This window comes from Aotus nancymaae, unplaced genomic scaffold, assembly GCF_030222135.1.
Source record: "Aotus nancymaae isolate 86718 unplaced genomic scaffold, 86718_ANA_hifiasm-v0.15.2.pri h1tg000014l, whole genome shotgun sequence".
Lineage (NCBI taxonomy): Eukaryota > Metazoa > Chordata > Mammalia > Primates > Aotidae > Aotus > Aotus nancymaae.
In genome coordinates, this window is record NW_026988425.1 from 34,779,030 (window position 1) to 34,802,482 (window position 23,453).

Here is a 23,453-nt window from a genome sequence, read left to right on the forward strand (position 1 = left end):
CAAGGCATTGGCCACCCACAATTTTGCTTCTACCCAGAACACCCTTGAGCTCAGCATGGGGCTCCACGTGGCAGATGAAGTTGAGTTAACCTCTACGTTTCCCTTGATAGTGTAGACTCTGCATTTCCTGGGAATAGAGATGATCTTCTCTCTAGAGGTGCAGACATCCTGAAAATGTCAATGAGAGATAGACACTCCTGCCCACTGACTCCTTTAAAATCTGAAGGCCAGGGTGTCTGGTAGACAGATGTGTCTGGGTAGCTAACCATACGCTGACCTGACTGAAGGCCAAGTGACTTAACAAGGCTGCCAGGTTCACACAACAGGGTCAATTCATCCTCCAAAGTTATTATGAGACCTTCTTTAAACTGGGCCTCAACACAGAGCCCAATTCCATGACAGCTCCTGGTTGAGAAGACAGAAGTCAGCTGCACATCAGCTAGTCATCCTCTCTTCTCTCCGCCTTTTTGTCTAAGGCAGTATGCGGCAGCATCAATCTTTTCCACTGTCACCTGGCTATCAAACAGGTCCCATGCAGTGTTCAAGAAACCCCATGGGGCTGCCAGATTACACAGCTGAACTCCCCTTAGGGAAGATAAATAACCACACTTTCTGCCTCTTCTAAGAATCCTGGGAAGTTATTATACATTTTTAAATCTGAATAAAATTCGGACAGTTCTTCCAGATTTCTTCAGGGTTTGGGGATAGTTGGAGGACAGAAAGCCCTGGAAGAAATGACAACAGAGGCCCTAAAAGTTATTATTTTCCCATGGAGTATGGCTTTATTCTGAGTGCCATATTCCCCAGGCACAGGAACTGGAATATAGCCACTAGACTCTTCATTCTACCATAGCAATAAGTACACTTCTGTAGTATTTTGTTCACTCTGGTAGGAGAGCAGGACAGACCCAACCAGAAGGTCAGCCAAGAGATACAGTGCCAGGGGTTTAATTCTCAGAACTGGAACCAAGACAGTCAAGATGATTTCCCTGATGTGGCCAGAAACAGGAAGAAACAGAGGTGGAATCAAGCCAAGTCCTTTGAGCATGCCAATGATCAAAACTGAGATTGGGTGAGAACCAGACTAGAAAATGAAAACAAAGCTGGCAGGTTGGAAGCTAGGCAGAACTGGAACAGAACAGGACACACATTAAAGGCTTGGAAGCAAAGTGAGGAGGCTCTAGGCAATTGACACAAACAGAGCTAGAACATCTGCAGCTTGTTTTTCTCACCTGCCAGTCATGTGGAACACGGTTAGCTCGTACTAGTCTAGGAGGCCCAAGGCAAATACCCAGTTAGGAATATGAAATTAACCAGGTCACAAACAGCTTCTGCCATAGAGCAGATTGTACCTACCCATTGACATAGGCTGCTCTTCCCCACTCCAGGACCCTGGACTCAGCCCAGGTGCTTGGATTTTTAGGACCTGCCAGCTCCTGACTGTTTTAAACCTGACTTCTTTCCTGCCTAGTTTTTGGCATCTTTCAGGTTACTTATTTGAATTTCTGACCAGCTCTAATCCATTGCTACTCATGTTTAAGTGTGACAGATCTCTCCCCAAACATGGACTCACTTGGAAAAAATATTTACAACCAGAGGGTTTTTGGTATTGTGAATATAGTCAATGTTCTCCAGGCATTTATTTTTCCCTAAGTGATGTTACCCATTTGTTTTAGGTGATTTGGGGTTATATCTATTTTAAAAATGAAGACTTGTCCTCCATCTTTCCTCTGAGATAAAACACCAGAAAACTGAAATACTTCAATTTGTTTTTATACCTAAAAATGGCATTACAACATCTCTCACCTCCCTGTTAAGTCTCTGGCATAGTTTGTTAGGAAAACCCAAATTAATAAACTCTTTTTTGTATATTACATCTTAAATGAAATGCTTTTTTGCTGACATAAAAAGAGATGCCTTAATTTAATGGAGATGCTCACTCAAAACCATACTACAGGTTGTTACTTCAGGAGATGCTTCCTGTATTAGCTAATTTCATCTGTGATGTGTGGATTTTCACTAGCTTCTGTCTTTGAGGATTATACTTTCTGATCTTGTCCCTAGTTTTGGGTTATGCCTATCTTATTTGGGGGCTTAAGTCATCTTTGTACCTAGTTAAAATTACTAAAATTTAATTTCTATTTAGTTACTCATTTATTCAGTTCACATATATTGAGTCTATACTATTGATTGATTCATGTATTCAATAAATAGATACTTATTGAGTGCCTACTTCTAACAGCACTGTTCTAGGTGTTGAAGATAGAAAGTTAAATAAGATAGAGATCCTTTCCTCCCAGTGTTCACAGTTTAGTGGGGATGAGAGAAAAACCATTCCAGACAATAATGCTGTGTGGATAACAATGGGAGGTTATGGGACACATTGGAAGGGATGAAATTCAGTTGATTTGTGAAGTATAAGTAGACATCAGTTGATTTAAAGGTAATAATGCAAAACAGACCTAACCCTATGAGCCATGAGCTTAGACTCTTCTATCTTTGTATTTTCATCATGGCTTCATTAAATTTCAGGCCTGTAGATCAAACTAAGCTTAGGAAGTGTGTTTTGAATATCCTTACTAAGAGTTACTTCCAGCATCAGGACTTTTTAGTAACCTCTGAAGATATCAATCTTGGATATTTCTAACAATCTTCCAAGGGAACCATGTAGATTATGCAACAACTTAAAATATTATAAATGGGCAATTGGCTTGTGCCTGGCTAAGACATGATTTTCTGCCCAAGGTGTTTGGGCTTCAGTTAATAAATTATCTAACCTCTTACTCACTACTACTTTTTCTTTGGATACAATTTAACTATTAATTTGTCTATTTTCCAATAAGCCTAAAGTTTTACTGCATTTTGAATAATAATAATGCACATGTTGATAAGAGTTTTTAGAGATTTACATTATAAAAAACATTGAAGAACAGCAATTGTACAAAATACAGTTTTCCAAAGTACTAGAAAATAAGTAACCAATAACAAAAGTCTAATAATGCAAGTAAGATCTAGGATATGAGTGAGCTGGTCTTTAAATTAATTATAACCAATCATGAGAAATTATGCTGAAAACTGTAATACTTTAAAAATATTCTTTGGTAAATAAATAACTACACTGTGACTCTCTGGGTTGAGTCACTGTTGTTGTAAAATTAAGAATTACTCTCCCTGTTTGACGATATCTAAAAAATAAACGTGAGATGGTCATTACAGACATGAAATTAAAACTGAGGATTCCTGGCATCTTATCCAATGAAATATTCTTTATTATTTGTTGTCCAAAAAGAGGTTAAAACCAGATTGTGAAATTAATTTAGGTCACAACCAGTATTTATAAAAAAAATACAATAGGACAAAGTAAATATAAAATACAATGCAATACAATAGAAAATAAAACATATCACAAGTAGTAATGATAAGCACTTCATAAATTTTTTTTGTATTTTATATATGCCTGTATAGAAATGCTAGGTCACAATATAGAATGCATTTTTTATGGGGGGGCGGTCCTAGTCAAAGATGTTTGAAAGCTACTATCTTAGAAGATGCAGTCCAAGTGGTAATTATGCTACAAGAGAAGTCAGAGAGCTTTAGGAGTGATTTACAGGGGTTCAGACCAAGAAAAATGGACACATCTGAGGAAAAAGACTTCCTGGAAGTCTTGAATAGCTAAAGAAGTATCCATCATAATGAACATAAATTCGTATTTTCCTGAAATTTGAGGATTGGTAATGGCTGCAACTATTTCTGAGGTTGCTAGTACAAGTCTTAACTTTATTTTAAGTATTACAGAGTGCTGGGACCAGGGAAAGTGGAGGCCAAGGGAAAAGCCAGCCAAGCACACCTGAGAGTGGTAGGACAAGGGACAACTAACCATAGATCAAGGCAGATTGAATGTCTTGCCATGGTAGAGTTAGACTGCATTGGCTGCCCTCTAAAAGGGGCATAGCCTCATTTTGTGGGGTCACTATCTATGGAATATCTTGAAGTCAGTTTGTTAGCAGCTTCTGCCCTAAGTCCTTTGGCCACTGTAGCAAGATAATCTGTTGTTGGGTCTTATCAAATATAGTTAAAAACAAGATTGCATTTCAGGAAACCCAAGGAAACTAGCAGGTATCAAAAACAGTGTAAGTGTTGTATCCCCCTAGAAGATCCTTTTTGTTTCTTAGAGGAAAAGGCACTTACCTTATCTTTCTAAATGTATCGGTAATTTAATTCTGAAATATTTAGAACTTACCAAATTGGGAACACCTGGGACATGTCAGGCCATGCAGATGTTAGGAAGTTCTAGTGATCCATGCAGACAAACACTGGATTATGTGTACCTTCAGACTAGTACCACTCCTCTACAAAAGCCACCTTTGAATGTCTCTATTAAGTATTATTGATGTAACTCTATTATTTGTTGAATGTTGTGCTAGGTGCTCTGAGATTTTATGGACTGATGAATATCTCCAAAGGCCCAGATTCTGTTTATTCAAATCGATCTAAGTAAGCCAGCTCTCCCCACTTTTTGAAAAGGTGAATGAGGAAGCTCCATTCCCAACTTGGATGTTTAGAGGTGGCAAGAATGAGAGTGAGATACATGTGGTTTTTACAGGGGAAATCAGCAGCATCACCAGCATTCAATCACTTGGGCAATGTTACAATCAAGAAGGGAATCCAGTGGACACATGAGAGCTTAAGCTTGCCCTTGAAGTGTGCAACTCTGCCTACATTCAAGTATGTTTGTTTCCAACCAGATTCTGTTTGTAAATGCTCATGATTCTATTAGCCTGATTGACAACAAAGAGACCAAGGTTACTGACACATTAGGCCATAGGAAACCAACAAGATATGAGAGACTGGAAGTAACCAGAATCAGAAGTCTAGGTCACCATTGGGCTCCTACAACAGGATATAGGGAGGCATGTGAGGGCTTTGGATTTAGGTTAGATAGCAGAGTGGTTGTATCCCCCTACAGGTCCATGTGATCTGTAAAGACGGGATCTGTAAAAAATGGTGGATACTACGACTTCAGGAATTCAGAATTCAGGTTCTGGAAAGGTCAGTGTAGGTCAATTAATAAAAACAGTGCCAGTGGGACAGGCGCAGTGGCTCACACCTGTAATCTCAGCCCTTTGGGAGGCCAAGACAGATGGATCGTTTGAGGTCAGGAGTTTGAGACTAGCCTGGCCGACATGGTGAAACCCCATCTCTACTAAAAATACAAAAACTAGCCAGGTGTGGTGGTGCATACCTGTAATCCCTTCTACTTGGGAGGCTGAGGCAGGATAATTGCTTGAACTAGAGAGATGGAGACTGCAGTGAGCCAAAATCACACCACTGCGCTCCAGCCTGGGCAGCATAGTGAGACTCTATCTCAAAACAAACAAAAAAGAAAAAAGAAAAAAAAGCAGTGCTAGTGAACAGATTGTGACTTTTGACCACGGACGAGTCTGTTTAATCTCTGTTGTAATTGTATGATCTCTATGTGTAGGCAGACAAAAATTCACAGGGAGAGTAAGACCTCCTACGTGTTGTTGGATCCTGAATCTTACACCTTCTCAAAAGTGTGTACTGATAGTATTTATGCACGTATAATTAGTTAAAGTATTATTATTAAAATCAAGACATGTTAAAAATTATTTCCTATATGTTCATGACAGTTTACATAAATCAAGGACTATACATCTACACAGAAAGAGTGTCTCATTTAAAGCAATTGTTTATACCATGTGATATTTACCTGGTTTTGCCCACTCTGGGCATCAGAGTCTGGGCCTATTAGTCAGATGTCGATTTACAACAATACCTGAAAGAGTAAATAATATATGTTTTATTATATATATAAATAATTTAATCATATCTACATAGATAACAAATATGTAAAGTATGGCTCTGATAAAAGTTTCTGATTCGTGGTCACTAGTGAACTAGTAAATCCCTTTAGCTCATTGCAGTTAAACTAATAATCATCATTCTAGTCTGCATGTTTTCTTTTTCAATTCTTCTGATCTCCCTTTCACTCCCCATGTTCTGATTTCATCCCCTTGGAGATGCTTACCTTGATTCAGCCTTTATTTTTGGTCTTTGCTAGGAACTTCGTAGGCTTTATTTGGCAGTGATTCTACTGAATGTGTTTCACCAAATCCTTTATCTGCTTATCTCCACAGGTCAGGCTTCAGTTCTTCTAACCTAAGCATTCTGTTCTCTTCACTGTGACATCCTATTCCATTGTGTTTGGCCACATTCCACAGCTAGCTTAGTGATGGAAGAGGGCTATTCGGATTCTTTGTGAGGAAGCAGGCCTTTCAGATTGGGGTGCAACTGGATGTGGTGCTCTTACATGCCTCCAGCAGCTGCCTGAGAACTCCTAAACTGTTTATAGTCAGCAGTCACATAGGCTCTTCACACAAGCATTATTTCATTTAATCTTCACCACAATCTGGTGAGATATATATTGTTGTTATGCTGCAAAGATGACGGAATTAATGAGAGTACAAAGCAAGCAGGTAGCAGAAGCGTTATATAATAGAAACCCATCTTCTGATTTCAGCCTAAGACTGTTTCCTTTTAAAAGGGTTAAGTGACTGCCCAGCTCAAAATCGTTACAGTATTGGAAACTTTCCACTTCAACTTGGCTTTGGGATTATCGTCTTTTTTATTGTAAAATTAAATAATTTCTACAGCTTCTGTTTTCTTATTTGGTTAATTTCTAATTGGCCACATTACATAAAATAATTATCATTTGTCTAATTAGAAGTATAAATAATTCCAATGAATGAAAGCAGAAGCAGGTAATCAATTATAGTGCAATCAATAATTTTGCAAATCCATTTAGTATTTGGCTAATTTTGAATAATGCAGATTATCATTATACACAGAGCTCCTAGAAAAACCAAAGGCAGTAAACTAAAACAAAATAATGTTTACAAATCCAGGATAGTATATATAGAAGTGGCAGTCAAATAAGATTATATTTATATACTAACTATACTAAAATTTGTGTATATAATTACATTATACCAATTTTAAAGAAAAAACATTATGAGTACTTTGGGGTTTTAAAATTCTGTTTCAAAAAGTATTTTCTTATCTGCAGTGTTCTCATATCAGAAATTCTGGCACAAAACCAGACAAGCCATTCATAGCGCTTACCAAATTTGGCAACTTATATTCTGAGTAAGTGTGTTTTGTCAGATAATGGGTATGAAAAGAATATTGATGAAAGAAAAGCAAGAACATAGGCATATATTTATTTATATATGACATAGCATAATTATAGAAATATTGTCAAAGTTGGCCTAAACAAACTTTTCTTACTTCAAGGTATTTAGAAAAATAGCTTGACTTGTAGACTTCTCTAAGGGCCATTTTGTCATATTAATCAAGAGTTAAGGATTAAAAATATAATATGGACATTCATTTATAAGCCAAAAATGTAACTTGTTCATTACTTAATGGTAGTGTAGTAATATTTATAAACCATACATCATCTATTTGACTAAAATGAAAAAAATGTCATTCAAGTTAGTGATCAAATTTGGCCAATAATTTTTAAACTAAACTAGATCTTTTCAGAGAGGTCCCCTCCAGAAAATCGTTAGGAAACTTGAGCTAAATCATACTCAAAACAAAGATGCATACCTTCCTCAAAAAAAAAAAAAAAAAAAATCAAACTGACCCTGTCTTTTGTTTTGGTTCCATCTTTGGATTTCACAAGCACCTATATTGATGAGGGAGCTCCTTTATCCCCCCAAATGGGCATTGCTTATGTTATTCAAATATCAGTTGTAAAATAATCTATTCTTTCTCTGCTAATGTGAAGCATAAACTTTATTACATACTAAATTTTTACATATAATTAGATCTGTTTCTAGAATCTATATTTTTGTACACTGAATATTCTGTCCCGGAAACTCATTCTTTTCATTACCATATTTTTAACAGTGCTTTTATAACTTATAAGGCAACACTCCCATTACTTTCCTTTTTAAGTATTTTTAATGGACATTTTTTGCCAATTACATTTATTCTTTCATCTTAACTTTAAAATCATTTGTCATACCGACTTTTGAGCAAGAACTAGGGAGAAATGACACTAGCACTTTTGTTGTCATTAAACATTGTTAGATTAATTTGGGGGAGAATTAAATGATTTATAATTTTGAACCTTTTTATCTCACCCTCTACTCAAGTCATTTTTCTTAATAGTCAAGTTTTGAAGCTTTCTATATACAGACTATGCATTTTTTGTTAATTCTAATGACTTTGTCAGCTTTTGCAAGCAAAACCAAATTTGCAAGCAAAAAAATTTTGCAAGCAAAAAAAATTGCAAGCAAAAAAATTTGCAAGCAAAAAATATTTGCAAGCAAAAAAAAATTACAAACAAAATATTTTAAAGCAAAAAAAAAATTGCAAGCAAAAAAAAATGACTTGCTGAGTAAGCAGGAAAAGAAAATACTCAAAATATGTTGGGAAGCTCAAAGAATCAGTGGGTGGGCTCAAGAAGTAGGCTCAAGGTTAAACTTCCAGACCAGAACCATCATAGCAAAGTCTGACAAGAAAACTGTCACTGCCACCACCACCCCAGAGCACTAGTAGCAGTTCAGGTTGCAGCTGCCACCTCTACACCAGGAACTGCTCTTCAGCAGCCACCATTACTTCTAAGTACAGTACTGTTTCTTTCTTTTTCATATTTTGTTGCACTGGCTAGAACTTCCAAAATAATGTGACTAATAGTACTCATGATAAGCAACTTTTTCTTGTTCTTGCCTTTAGTGGAAAAATGTATAGTTCCTTTTGGTTTGCTATTGGTCCAGAGAGTGTTAGGAAAGTTATCTTCAATTCATAACTTACTAAGAGGTTGTTTTATTTTGTTGATTTACTTGTACTTTTAAAATCAGAAATGAATTTTGAGTTTCATCAGTTGTTTCTTGGTCAAAATGATCATATGCTTTTTTATTATTATTTTAACCTATTAATGAATATAGTACATAGGCTTTCTAGTATTTAACCTTCCTTGGATTCATGAAATAATTGTTATTCAATCAGAGTACATGTTCTGCGATCTGACTGCCTGGGTTCCAATCTAGGTTTTGCCATTACTCTTTATTATGACCATGAAAAAATAACTTATTCTTTGCAATAGTCAGATTTTCTTCTAAAAATCAGAAAGATAATAGTAATACTTATGTAAGAGTTGTGTGAGAATCTTTTGAGATAATTCATGAAAACAACAGTATATGCTGCATAGTATGCAGTCAATGTCAGTTAGTATCTTTATCTTTAATCTTCTATACTCTAGAAGACTTTCAAACATTTAAATTTCTGTTCAGTTAAGGAAAGAATATTTTCCTGTAAACCATTAGTGTCTTCAAGTTTCATAGGTATAGTTCTCAGACTACTTTTTTCATTTCGTTTATGGCTTTTGTCTTTCCAAAGATTTTATTTTAATCATTTGCACTTTCTTAGAATATCATTTATTGCCATGCACTAATAAATCCAAATTTATTATAGTATAGTTGTACCTAACATTTTTTCCCCTCTTCCTTTTATTAAAATTATACCATGCAATGTACTTCTATAACAATCTGTAACAAATATTACAGAAGTATATTGCACAATGCTAGGTTTGGGGTATGACTGAACCTGTCACCCAGGTAGTAAGCGTAGATCCCAATTGGTAGTTTTTTAGCCCTTGCCACTCTCCCCATCTCCTCCTTCCAGTAGTCTCAAGTGTTCATTGTTCCCATCTTTATGTCAATGTGTACTCAGTATTTAGCTCCCACTTATAAGTGAGAACATGCAGTATTTGATTTTCTGCTTCTGCATTAGTTTGCTTAAGATAATGGCCTCCAGCTGCATCCATATTGCTTCAAAGGACATGATACCATTCTTTTTTATGGCTGTGTACTATTCCATGGTGTATATATACCACATTTTCTTTATCCAATCCACTCTTGATGGGCACTTGGGTTGATTCCATGTTTTTCTATTGTGAATAGTGTTATGATGAACAGAGGGTACATGTGTCTGTTGTTACCTTTATTCCTATTATGTTACAACATTGATACTTGCTATTCTTTACCTTTGTGTCAAGTAATAGCAATTTCATTATCACAATTAATAAGGATAAGTTTTAGAATTTTATCAATAAAGAGTATCTGGATAGTTTTACTCTCAAATATATTAATTTCCATTTTTACTTTTACAAGTTTTTTCTTCCTAGTTTGATTATTTTAAAATTACCTTTATTGCCTATTTTAATGTCTACTTTATTTTCCTATTTTATTTTACTTTTTATTAATACATAATAAAAACATGTATTGATACATCTATAAAATATAAAATAATCAAATCAGGGTAATTGGGATATCTGCCACATTAAACATTTAACTTTATGCTAGGAACATTTGATTTGTTGTCTACTAGCTCTTTTGAAATATTCAATAGATTATTGTTTACTGTAGTCACTCTACTGATTTATTGAACACTGCACCTAGATCAAGGCATTTTAGGCTAAGGGGTATTTTCCTATGTGTACAGTTTGATTCCACCCTATATTTTTAATAAATCTGTTGTTTTAATGTTCTTTTTAGACTTTATACTCTCAATTTTCTCTTTCATACAAGAATTACTTTTAAAGAATGCTTTTAATTTTAAAATACTTATTTTTTTTCTATCTTCCTAAAATCAACTTCTAATTTTATTACGTGGAAATCAGAGAATGCAATCCGTAAAGTGTTTTTTCTCTCCATCTAATCATTTGATCATTTCAGCAAGAAGCTTGAATAAAATGGGAGTTAAACATGGTGGACTTAGAGAATGCTATATTGAGCATAAAAATTCCCTTTTATTACTTTAAAATATTGTAAAATAAATTTAATACTTGCATAAGATAGCAGATGAATGATTACTGTCTTTTATCTACTTACTGGTGGTAACATCAATTTAAATGTCTTAATGTTCAACCTAGATTACAAAATGTCTCAATTTATATGCTCACTTTCATAAGCTAAGATTTTTTTTTCTTTTATGTAGGAAGCATTTTTCTGCCCTCTAATATGAAACTATTTAATGTTATTATTCATTTTTATAATATAATTAAAGCATTGTTGGCTTTTGTTTGCTATAATTTGGATTTACTTTCAACATTTAAATTTTTTAAAGACTTCAATGCCACTTTTCAGAATATTTCTGCTTATTTGATTGTTATTTTTACAGAACATGATTGGAGAGTGGGCCTTACCAGAAGAAATGATTGACAATGTACCTCCCTCCAACAATTGCATACTGGGCCATGTTCTTCGCAGACTATTTGAAAAGTCTCTTCCTCCTCAAGCGGAATCAACAACACCTGAATTACCTTCATTTGCTGTTAAAGGATGCTTATTGGGGAAAACATTAAGTGGAAAAACTACCATTTTAAGGTCTCTACAAAAAGGTAGAATTTCTTCTCCTTCTCTCCCTGCCATTAGGTTCTGTTTACATGGACTATAGCTGCAAATGTCTATGTCTATAAAAAGCATACAAGAAGCACTGCTAATATGCTGAGAAATCTCTATCATCAAACATTTTATAATTGTTCAGGCTATGATTATTCAGCCACAAAAATGAGTGAAATATTGATACATGTTACAACGTGGATGATCTTTGACAACATTATGCTAAGTATAAAAAGCCAGACATAAAAGGTCACATAATGTACGAGTCTATTTATATGAAATATCCAAAATAGACAAATACATAGAGAAAGAAGTTGAATTATTGGCAGCCAGAGGCAGGGGTAGGGGAATGAGGAGTGACAGCTTAATTGGTTTGGGATTTCCTTTTAGGGTGATGAAAAATTTCAGGAACAATATAATGGTGATGGTTGCACACATTGTGAAAGTCTAAGTGCTACTGAAATGCAGCCTTGAAAATGGTGAAAATGCTTAACTTTATATGAATGTTATCACAATTTTCATTTATTTATTTTTGAGATGGAGTCTCGCTCTGTCACCCAGGCTGAAGTGCAGTGGCACGATCTCAGCTGACTGCAACTTCTGCCTCCCGAGTTCAAGCGATTCTCCTGCCTCAGCCCCCTCAGTAGCTGGGACTATAGATGCACACCACTACACCCAGCTAGTTTTTGTATTTTTAGTAGAGATGGGGTTTCATCATCTTGGCCAGGAGGTCTTGATCTCCTGACCTTGTGATCTACCCACCTCGGCCTCCCAAAGTGCTGGGATGACAGGTGTGAGCCACTGCGCCCAACCTTGTCCCAATTTTTAAGAAGAAGCTTGATCCAAAAGACAGTTCTAGTGGGACTGGAAGACAGTGTTATAGGGTAAATCCAGAACATAAAGTCAACAATTTCAATTTCCCAAATGAAAAGCTCTTTATAAAATTATCTTTTGAACTTTAGACTTTCCTATGCAGATACTTTCTATTGACACTCTTGTCCAAGAAGCTATCCAAGCATTTCATGACAATGAAAAAGTCACTGAGGCCCTACCAGTTCAGAAAAAAGATGAAGAAGATGCTCTGCCAGTTCTGCAGGAGGAGATTAAAGAAAGCCAGGCAAGTGTGATTCTACTTCTCTTTTCTGTGCCTAGCACATTCGAGATTTGGATCCGGATGGAATCTAAAAGGTCTTCTAGACCAGAGGTTTTTTCTGTACAGACCCAGAGAGTAAGATTTAGGTTCTATAAAAGTCTAGAGAATAAACATTTAAGTTAACTATTTAGGACAAATTTTAGGCCAAGAGGCAAAATCGAGGATATTATGTGGGTACTTGTACAACAAGAGAGATCTCCTGTTTCCCACCAGTTTGTCTGGGTGGACCGCCTAATGTGGTGGGCCCACTTTGTGTGTAGTAGCCATCAGCAGAAGCCATTCTCCTGAGGAAAAAACCACTAGCTGGTAAGTGGGGGTGGGTGAAGTGAGGAGGTTGCAGAGGGTGGGAGGGTGGCATATGATTGTTGTTGGGGAACTCAAGAAATCACCAACTCCTGGACCGAGATCGTCCCACTCAGCTTCTGGCAGTTATTACCAACATCAAAGTCCCCAGGGTGTAGTCAGAGACCCAGTGTTGGCCCTGGGCAGTGGCTGAGGCAGGTTTTGAGGCCCAGCAGGTAGCGAGGTAGAGAAGGACTCCTGTCTCTGTCTCTAGTCTCACAGTGGTCAGCTGCTTCAGTGGCATTCAGAAACTAAATAAAAACAGTTGGCAGGCCACATGTGGTCTATGAGCTGTAGTATGCTGACACTTGATCTATAATAGTAGATCCCAGCTGGGGGATGGCTCTCTGAAAGGTTTACCTATACCGTGTTCCCATCAATATTGCATCTCATTACATTATTGCATGAAGGTTCCTGGGGTGGAGGGGTGAATAGGAAGATGTAGCCCCACCTTCAGAATCCTTGATGTAGTCCAGCCCCATCATTCTACAGAGCAGACAGTAAAGACCCTAAGCATGAATTAGTTTGCTTGGAGTCAGAAGGCTTGTCAGTGGCTTCTCTATGATTGCGATGCCAGATTTTAAGTCCACTACTCTTTCCTCTCTCTACTTTATGCTGCCTCTGCAATGAATAAATTAGCTAAGAATCTAATCCAGGTCATTTGCATAGCCTGAAAAAAATAAATACCATTTAACAATTAATTCTGAAAATAACTGGGAGAAGTTTTATTCATGGTGACATATCTCTTCTTCCATGTTATAGATGGTTTTCCATATACACTACCCTTTCCTCACGTTCCACTATCTTTTCAAAATAGTAGTTGGCATATTTTACATAGTAATTGAAGACCATTCAAAAGACAGATTATACCACAGGTTATTGTGTATTTCTGTAAGTGCAGTTATCATCCAATATTGTTTGTTTCTGGAAATAATAATTTAGGACTGAAACTTCAATTCCCTTTAAAATCATTAATGTTATAGATAAAAACTATTGTATTTGTTCTCAAACCTTTACTTACAAATATGAAATTAGGAGGATTATTAAAATATAGCAATATTAAAATCTCTCCCTGTGTATGTGTTTTCTCTCCAAAGGATCCACAGAATATATTTTCAGCTGGTCCAGTTTCAGATGAAGTATTACCAGAAACAGAAGGTGATACAATACTTAGTAAGATCTCAAAACAAATCATCTGCTATTTGCATTAGAGAGAGAATAAGAGCACATATATGTGAGCACAAACATATTTTCAGGGAAATAGGAACCAAGGGAAGTGTTACATAGTTGTCAACATATAGCCATTTGACAGAGGGAACAAGATCACTCTTGCCTACAGCTGGAGGTAAGATGAAAATTACAAGGAAATCTTTTCAGCCTCCTTCGGATAGTTGATCAATTTTGTTGCTGTTATGAAAGAAACCAGGATAAATCATCCTCCTTCTTCCTGGCTCTGCAGGGAGACAGTCTTTTCTTGTTGTCACCTGTGCAAGACTGTGTGTATGAGTACAATTGGGGCTTTCTATGTGCTGCTTTGTTCATTGTATTGCAGAAGCTGGTCTTTTTAACCTATATGCACAGTGGTTCCTAAGTTTATTCTCAGCCTTGGGCACTGCCAATACAACTAAGTTTCTCAAACATAAAACGTTATCTCCCTTGGGATCTGGGCTGCAGTCCTTCAGATCCTTTGTAGAACGATTGAAGGAAAACAATTTTAAATATTAAATATTTCTTTTTCTGTATGTACTAGTGAAGGCTTTGCCATATTAAATAGCTTCCTCGTATTCTAGCATGAAGCCAAGCTCCTCCTGTGCTATCATTATTATTGCCATTACCGTTGAACAATGTCCACGTTTACTATGAGCATACAATGCTCTAGAGCAGTTGGACTTTCCTTTTTTAAAAGGACATTATCTGTCCCTTACTCCTGTTATCTGTTTCTTAAGGATAATTTTAGTTGATTTTAAAAACTATTATTTTATTACATATTTTATTATATATTAGTCTAAGTAATTATAAATAAACTCTTTTTTTTATTATTATTTTGGATATGGAGTCTCCCTCTGTTGCCCAGGCTGGAGTGCAATGGCATGATCTTGGCTCACTGCAGCCTCTGCCTTCTGGGTTCAAGTGATTCTCCTTCCTCAGCCTCCTGAGTAGCTGGGATTACAGGCGTCCACCACCACGCCCAGCTATTTTTTGTATTTTTAGTAGAAATGATGTTTCACCATGTTGGCCAGGCTGGTCTCAAACTCCTAACCTCAGGTGATCCACCCACCTGGACCTCTCAAAGTGCTGGGATTACAGACGTGAGCCACCATGCCTGGCCCACTAAACAAACTCTTAAAACTTTTCTTTTTTTTCACAGAGTTTAATTTAAAACACCTCTGACTTCTAGAGCCATCAGCTTTTAAGATATTTATCTATAACTTGGTAATCCAGGAATATAAAAGTGTAAAAAATTAACATTTTAATGTTTTTTTAAAAAAACTTGACTGTCTTCTGAAAAGCTTCCCCTGACTGTGTTAAAGTGTTCCTCATGATATTTTTATGAGCTCAGATCATGCAGAAAGGGAGGGAATAAGGGAGGGAGGCAGGGAGAGTGTCAGGGAGAGAAGTAAGGAGGAAGCAGAAACACCGAGATACACAGTGGCCAGGATCTTAATGGTGTGAGTGAAGGTAAAAGCTATACTGTGGTGATTCTATTACTTCCTTCCCCTGAATATCTCAGGCATAGCTGGATCATAACCCTTATGTCCAAAACCATAGATGGTCAAATACTGCTGTGGTTGATAGGTATGAATACCAGAAATTTATTCTTACCACCTTTCTTATTGCTAGATGCTAATGCTGATAAAACACCAAAAGCTGAAGAAGTCAAATCAAGTGATAGTCTCTTAAAAGTAAGTGTTATGATCTAAATTTAGCTACTAGCATATTAAAATGTGTCATGATTAATGGCCTTTTGGAGTGTCTTCAAATGCAATTAAATTGCAGTGTGCTCTTTGGTTTTAAAGTAAATTCGATGGTATAATATTAGCTTATCTGACTTTACTTAGCATTCTTTGTATTCTTAATATTTATATCAAAAGCAGTGGAAATTACTCTCTACTTTTGCCAGGGTAATAAACATGTGCTTTTAAAAATTTTAGACTAAGGCCAAGCTCATTTTTGTGTGTTTTTCTTTACCATTTAATTTATGACTTTTATTTCCCTTATACCCTCTTTACCTTTAAATATTTTTTTCCAGATATTATCCTTACTCTTGTTGGTGACTCTATAGAATTTTTTTATTAATTCCTGAGAAAATGTTTACAACAATTCACTATTTCTCCTAATGGAAACTAATTGGTCATCAAATAAAATGGCCAGACTAAATCAAGTGAAATTTTATTTTTTATTACATTTGATTATTTTTATAATGCATCTCATTATGAAAAACAGTTTTATAATATTTTAGATTTCAAAAATGCTTAAAGATAGAAAAAGTTTTGGAAGAATATACACCAAACTGTAAACAAGATGACCAATGGGAAGGGAAGTGGGTTCAGAAAAAGCAAGAAAAGGGGACTTACAATTTTTACTCTGTGCAGTTGAAATATGAATTAGAAGAAAGGATAAGTATGTTTTTATATTTACATTTATTGATTTTTGCACAAATTCTATATTCAATTCAATTCAAAGAGCATATGTTGTTTTGTTTTAATAACTTGGATATACCAGTAAATACAAAAGACAGGAGTCCTTGACCTTATGATGTTTACATTCTAATGGAGAGAGACATAATAAACTATGAACATATAGATACATATGGTATTGAAGATGATGATGAGTGTCATGAAAAAGGAAACATGGAGTGGAGCAAGTAGAGGGTGCACAGGCAAAGAATAAAAGATGTGCAGAGCAGTGAGATAACTTGTGATGGGGATAAAAAAAATAAAAAGCGAAAGAGGCACAGTTGGTCATCTTATGATGTTAGGCAGGCCTCCTTGGGAAAGGGAGCCTTAAGCAGATCCAAAGAGGTGAGAGAACCAGTGCACTGGATTTGGGGAGTGTTCCAGACTGTGAGGATAGTGAGGCAGAAAGGTGCCTGGCCAGAGGGGCCAGAGAGTATTTTATTTAGTAAGGGAGGAGGTTAGAGACATATGTGAAGAAGGAGAAGAATCAGATCAGTCAGAGACTCAGGCAATTATCAGGACATTTGGAGTAAAAGGGAGAGTTTTAATAGGGTTTGGAATAGAGCTACACCATTTGACATAAAATTCTCACTCTGGTTGCTGAGTTAAGAATAGACTCTAGGGAAGTTCCTGTTTCAGTGATATTGAATAACTTGTATTGGACTAACCTACAAATACAATTATAAACACCAGGCAAAATATAAAAGCTAATTATTTGAGGGCTAAAAGAAGACAGCAAATAAGCAAGCAGCCAACAGCAGACAGAAAATGTGTGGAATTTGACTATGGAAAGATGAGAACGTCACTGGGCAAGGACCATGTTTATATGGGTTTTCCCCAGAGGGCATGCCCCAGTCCGCATGTCATGAGTGGATAGAACCCAAGAAGAGAGCTCAATATTTCTGATTTCAGGTATTAGAGAATTAAATTTGGGGATGCAAAAGCAGCTGAAATTTGAAAAATACGAGCTTGGAAGGGAAGGAGATTCAAAGGAAGAGCCTCAAGTTCTGTGCACTAATTTTCCTGAAGTGCTTTCCTGACTCCAGAATTGTGCCACATGATCAGTGTCATCATCAGAGAGCACAGTCATTTAATTGATTTTTCCTCCAAATGTTTGGAATTTGACTTTTGAATTAGCCATCTTCTGTCATTTCTTGTTTATTTTCACAGCTCACTACACGTGCTCAGCTTGGTGCAAAATCAGAACAGTTACTGAAGAAAGGAAAGAGCATTCCTGACATGCTGCTTGTTGACATCATGGTAAATGCTATTAAGTATGTATTGCATTTTTCTTCTTCATATCTATTTAATATATTCTTTATCACACAAAGATGTATAAAGAATAATATGGGAATTTTTTTGTTTTAGTATCTCATAAATTTCACTCATCTGTATAAGAAAATATACAGCAATGAAAAGATAGACATATTTTGTGATTTAAATCCCTATATTCCACTTCTACTCCTGTACCAATCTTAACTTCTTATACCCAGACATGAATATAGTCAGGTTCTATTACCTGTGGGGAATTTAAGGAGAAATTGAATAACTGGAAAAGCCAAGGGAAAGACTCAACTCTGTGGTCAGAGACCATGTTGCTTCCTCATTTTATGTTTCAGGAAGAGGAGTCAGAAAGCTGAACCCAGGGATCCAAAGGCTGGGCAAAGGCTGAGCAGTGCTAGGGCAGGAAGCCAAGGGCAGAGTAGAGGGTGCACAGGCAAGGAATAAAAGATGTGCACAGCACTGAGATGACATGTGATAGGAGATTAAAAAAATAAAAATAGGCTATAATTTTGTCATTTCTCCCATTCTTTGCAAGAAGAATCACCCCTCAGCCCTCCTTTGTAATGCAGAAGAAGGAAAAACTAAAAGAAGTCACAGAGAATGACTTTTAACTACGAGGAATACGTTTCATACCCCTAGTAGGTTTCTGAATCCTCACATAGTACCAATCCCTATAAATACTGTGTTTTCTATACCATACATATATACCTATGTTAATAACTAATTTATAAATTAGGCACGTAAGAAAATAACAACAAAAATAAAACAGAATAATTTTTCATAACATTACTCCATAAAAGTTGTGTGAATGTGGTCTTTCTCAAAATATCCTATTGTACGGTGCTCACTTATTTGCAGACCATAGCTGGCCGTAGGTAACTGAAACCACCAAAGTGAAACTGCAGCTATGGAGGGGCTACCATAATCATTTCACATTGCATCCATATATCAGAAGGTCATTTGTACACATTAAATAAAATATTTTTTAATTTGTCAGTTATACCTCAATAAATCTGAGGGGAAAAAAGAAGCCACAGAGACTCAGCTGATACATGTAATGAAGAGATAAGGCCAAGCGGGATGGAGAAAACTGTCAAAACGCCCCCCAGGAAAGAGTTGTGAACAGCTTAGAGTAGGTGAGGAAGCAGAATTGATAGTGAGATGTGGGATGTGGAACCAGTGAGACCAAGGAGGGCTGAGAGTTCTACTCTGCGTCTGGAATGGACTTTTCTTAAAAGATGACATTAAAGATTTAAGTTACTTCTCATTGATGATGTATCTAGAAATCAGATCTCAGGGCTGCCTAGATCTAGGAGGGGCCTCACTGTAATAGCGGTAACATTTCTCAGAAGTGGCATAAAACATGTTTCAGCCATGGGATTCTTTGCTTCTGTTCCAAAGAAAAATGCATATGAAAAGCATCAGATATAAAGCAGCTCTTCACTTTAGTTTCAGTAGAACTGAAACCTCCACACCCCATCGTCAGAACTCTATGACCCTCCTTCCACTGCCACCATCTTCATTGCCCCTGAGGAACCTCCAGATGACAGTCATAGGTGTGAAATCTTTGATCCAGTCTAAATTTCTCCTTTTTCTATAAGGAAAGGGAGGCACATGACAGTTCAGTGAGGTGCTCCAGTTACATGGGGTTAGTGGTATAGCCCCAGCTCCTGACTCCCCATCATCTCGTCCTCACATTACAGCTGAACAAGGGTAGCCCTGACTTCCCCCTTCCTCTGAAGTGGCTCCTGTGATTGTGGGTGGAGGTACTGTACTCAAGGGAATTCTCTTTCCCATCTTAGCCCAATGAATCAACAGATTTGTTCTATGCAGAATGCTTCACCAAGCTCTAGACAAGTTATAAAAGCAAAATGAAACCTTTTCTTGCTCTTAATACCCTAATGAGGAAAATATAGGCAGTGACCTGAAGACAGCTTGATACTGTAGAAAGATCATGGATTTGGGTGATTTTTAGTTTTGTGACTTTGAACAAGTAATGAAATCTCCCTTAACTTCTGTTTTCCCCACCCTTCCTTGCTACACTATCAGAAGGATCACATGCAGTCCCCGAAGCAGACTCAGAAACCTTTGGAAAGGGCATTCCATTGTTTAATATGAGTTTCAACAGAAACAAATGAAATTAACCTTTTAATCCAAAGGCCAAAAACTGAATTTTGCATAATTTAAGGGCTTAGAAGAACAAAGTTGAAGTTTATGCCTTTCTCACCTTGTTTTCCAGCTGCAAATTAAAACAATAATTATTGAACACCCATTCTCTAAAGAGGATACTGTGCTGAGTGCAAAATCCCAGTTGCAGTTCAGCATCGTATAATCTAATTGAGATTTTAAAAGATTCACTTGAATTTGTGTTGAGCAGAGAAATATAATCACCACTTGCATGGCGAAGTAAGTGAAAGTCAGAGAAATTCAGATCAGGCTACTATGACCCTACACAGGATTGGCTGGGATAGGAAGAGCTCTCCCGGTTGGCAGTACAAGTATCCAGTATGTGCTAAGCTCTGTGCTGAGGTTTTAAAATACATCATTTCAGTTAATCCTCACAGCTACCTTATGTGGTATGTTATGTAACCCCATTGTATAAATGAGGAAACTGAGGTCCAAAGGAGGAATAGTCTATGAACACAAGATAGAAAATGCAATTCATACTAACATTACATTGAAGAGATGAGTTTGTTTGAAGTAAATGGTTCAAAATTTTAAGCGATAACAAGTTATAGAAAAATAAGGTGTTGATATGGTTTGGCTGTGTCCCACTCAAATCTCATCTTGAATTGTAGCTCCCATAATTCCCATGTGTTGTGGGAGGGATCTGGTGGGAGATGATTGAATCCTGGGGGCAGGTCTTTCCTATGGTATCACTTTCTCGTAATAGTGAATGGGTCTCATGAGATCTGATGGTTTTAAAAACGGGAGTTTCTTTGCACAAGCTCTCTCTTTGCCTGCTGCCATCCATGTGACTTGCTCGTCCTTCCCTCCTGCCATGATTGTGAGGCCTCCCCAGCCATGTGGAACTGTGAGTCCAATTAAACCTCTATCTTTTGTAACTTGCCCAGTCTCAGATATGTCTTTATCAAGTGTGATAAAGGACTAATACAGGTGTGGCCAGTTAATTTTAATGTGGTAAAACATCTGGAATAGATTTGGAGGACAGCAAGTATCCACAGAAGTATTTTAAGCACATTAATGTGGCACATTAGAAAACTTAATCTTTTAGCTATGAAGTAATGAAATTCATGCAGTAGGAAGTTATTGTGGAATTGAAAGAAAAGAGAAAAATTCATCATATTATTTCCAAAGTACCCGTGTCTAACAAAATATTCATGAGTTGTCCTGTTTCAATTTAGCATGATACCTGTGAATCAAGACTGGATCCTAGATGGTTTTCCAATGACTTTAAACCAAGCACAGCTTCTGGAAGAAGCTCTTATGGGCTGCAATAGAAACCTCATAGAAGTGGAGAGAAAAAAAGCACAAAAATCCACTTTGGCTATTGATCCTGTGACTTCCAAAGAAGTACCTCTTCCCTCTTCTGCATTTGATTTTGTCATATTATTAGACATTTCAGATAATTCCTCAATGAGTCGCATGAATGATATAATAGGTAAGCTGGACACCTTTTTTGACACATTTTTTACAATGAAAACTGTTTGTTCTTTGAATCCACGAATACTCACATTTACAATTATAAGGGAGTACAAAATAATCCACTTCAGCCTATCAAAGAATTATGTAGCTGAGCATAGTTGCCTCTTGCTTTAACTGTTAGCATTCAGTACTGTGGGCAAAGCCTGGAACTAAATTCCAGTCCAACTGCAAGCATCTCACTGAACCTTTTCATCAACTTGGGAGATCCCCTGGCATAGGGGTGTTTTCTTGAGACGTGCATATATAGAAGAGGGCTTTGTGACTTTCTAGCATGTTTTGGTGGGTCACCCTCTTGAGGGTCATAAACCATATCTGTGCTGTAAGAAAGGATCTGATAACATCCTCTCCTTTGACCAAGTATTCTGAAGAGCAGGTATCAGTTGGCTGAAAACATCACATGATGGGGTTGAATCTTCTTGCAAAAATTCATAGTTTGTTTAACTCTTTTTCAACCTTGAAAAAAAATCCTTTATTCTACAACTTAAATACTTATTGGTAAAAGCATTGATTCTTGAACCTTGGCTTTCTTATGTATGAGGAGATATTTGACCTTGGGAAAGTTATTTTATTATTCTGAGCCTCAGTGTCACAATCTTTATGATAGAATGGCTTGTTGGATTGTTATGGGTATTAAATGAGATCAGAGTTACATGCTTAAGATAGAATCTGGCACATGATAATAAACATGTGGTAAATACATCAGGGAAAAATGATAGAAGGCTTTGAAATCAACAAATGATTGCCTGCACATCATTTTACTAGAAGGCTGAGTATTGACTCTTGAACCCTTGGGGGTACCTGATTTCATGGGTTTTGACTCAATTCTTCTATAACTCTAGAAATAGTAGGAAATTGATAGTAATACAAATGATTCTTGTTCTTAGAAATGAAAATAAATTGTGTTCAGCTGAGACCATTTCCACATTGTAAAAAAGATGATTTGAAATACTTGAGCCCAGGAGTTTGAGATCAGCCTAGGCAACATGGCAAGACCTTGTCTCTACAAAAAATTAAAATAAAAAAAAAAAAGCCCAACGTGGAGGCACATGTCTGTGATTCTAGCTACTTGGGAGGTTGAGGTGGGAGGATTACTTGAGCCCAGGAATTTGAGGCTGCAATGAGTCATGATCACACCACTGCACTTCAACCTGGGTAACGGAGCGAGACCCTGCCTCCAAAAAAATCACATTGCTCTATAGATAGTAACCAGAATTTAGTGGGGAAAGCAAAGGAAGTAGTGTTTAGAAGCAGCAGCTAAATGGAGAAGAAGAAAGCTTGGGAGAGGAATGTCTCATAAGCCAAGGGAGGACAAATTTTCCAGGGAAATGTGTCACCCCGTCCCCCTTCCAGACCAGCAGGAGCCTGGGCTGAGTGGGAGCCTAGCCACTAGGATCGGGTGCAGCATGCAGTTGCAGTGCTCGGGGTCTATGGAGAAACCTGAAGAACGTCATCACAGAGAAGCACTTTACATCCAAAGCCATGTGGGCTACAAAGTCCTGCCAGGGCTGGCCTGAGATAAATGGTCCAGACTCAAAACTAATGGGCAGGAGACTGGGAACGTAAGGAGAGGGAATGGCCATTGTGAGAGTAAAAGGCTGCATCGGAATGGAAAAGGAGGTGACTGCCTCCGCTGTTTCGTCATTGGTCAGCCTGAGATAGAACAGTAACGTTCACCCTCTGGTGAGAGGTACAGACAGGTTTGAATTCAGCCGTCAAATACTGACCCTTTGTGGCTAATAGTAATTGAAAAGAAACAGGAGGGGGCTTCTGGGATTGATGATGTTTGTATATCTGTATATCTGGGTGCTGACTGTCTTCACTTCAGGAATTCATGGAGCTGTATATTCGTGTATACATTTTTTTGGCAAGTATAATTCAACAAAGACTATAAAAATTAAA

The 23,453-nt window shown here is 37.0% G+C and overlaps 1 protein-coding gene across 1 annotated transcript in view; it reads left to right on the plus strand.

The window, feature by feature from the left end:
- Window positions 1-23,453, plus strand: part of SPEF2 (sperm flagellar 2) — a 194,538-nt gene that overhangs the window by 61,989 nt on the left and 109,096 nt on the right. Inside the window, exons 11-16 of the mRNA XM_064375924.1 lie at window positions 11,212-11,431; window positions 12,395-12,549; window positions 14,025-14,100; window positions 15,769-15,830; window positions 17,775-17,878; window positions 21,254-21,510. Of these exons, the coding sequence (XP_064231994.1) occupies window positions 11,212-11,431; window positions 12,395-12,549; window positions 14,025-14,100; window positions 15,769-15,830; window positions 17,775-17,878; window positions 21,254-21,510 (874 nt within the window). The remainder of the gene's footprint in view (window positions 1-11,211; window positions 11,432-12,394; window positions 12,550-14,024; window positions 14,101-15,768; window positions 15,831-17,774; window positions 17,879-21,253; window positions 21,511-23,453) is intronic.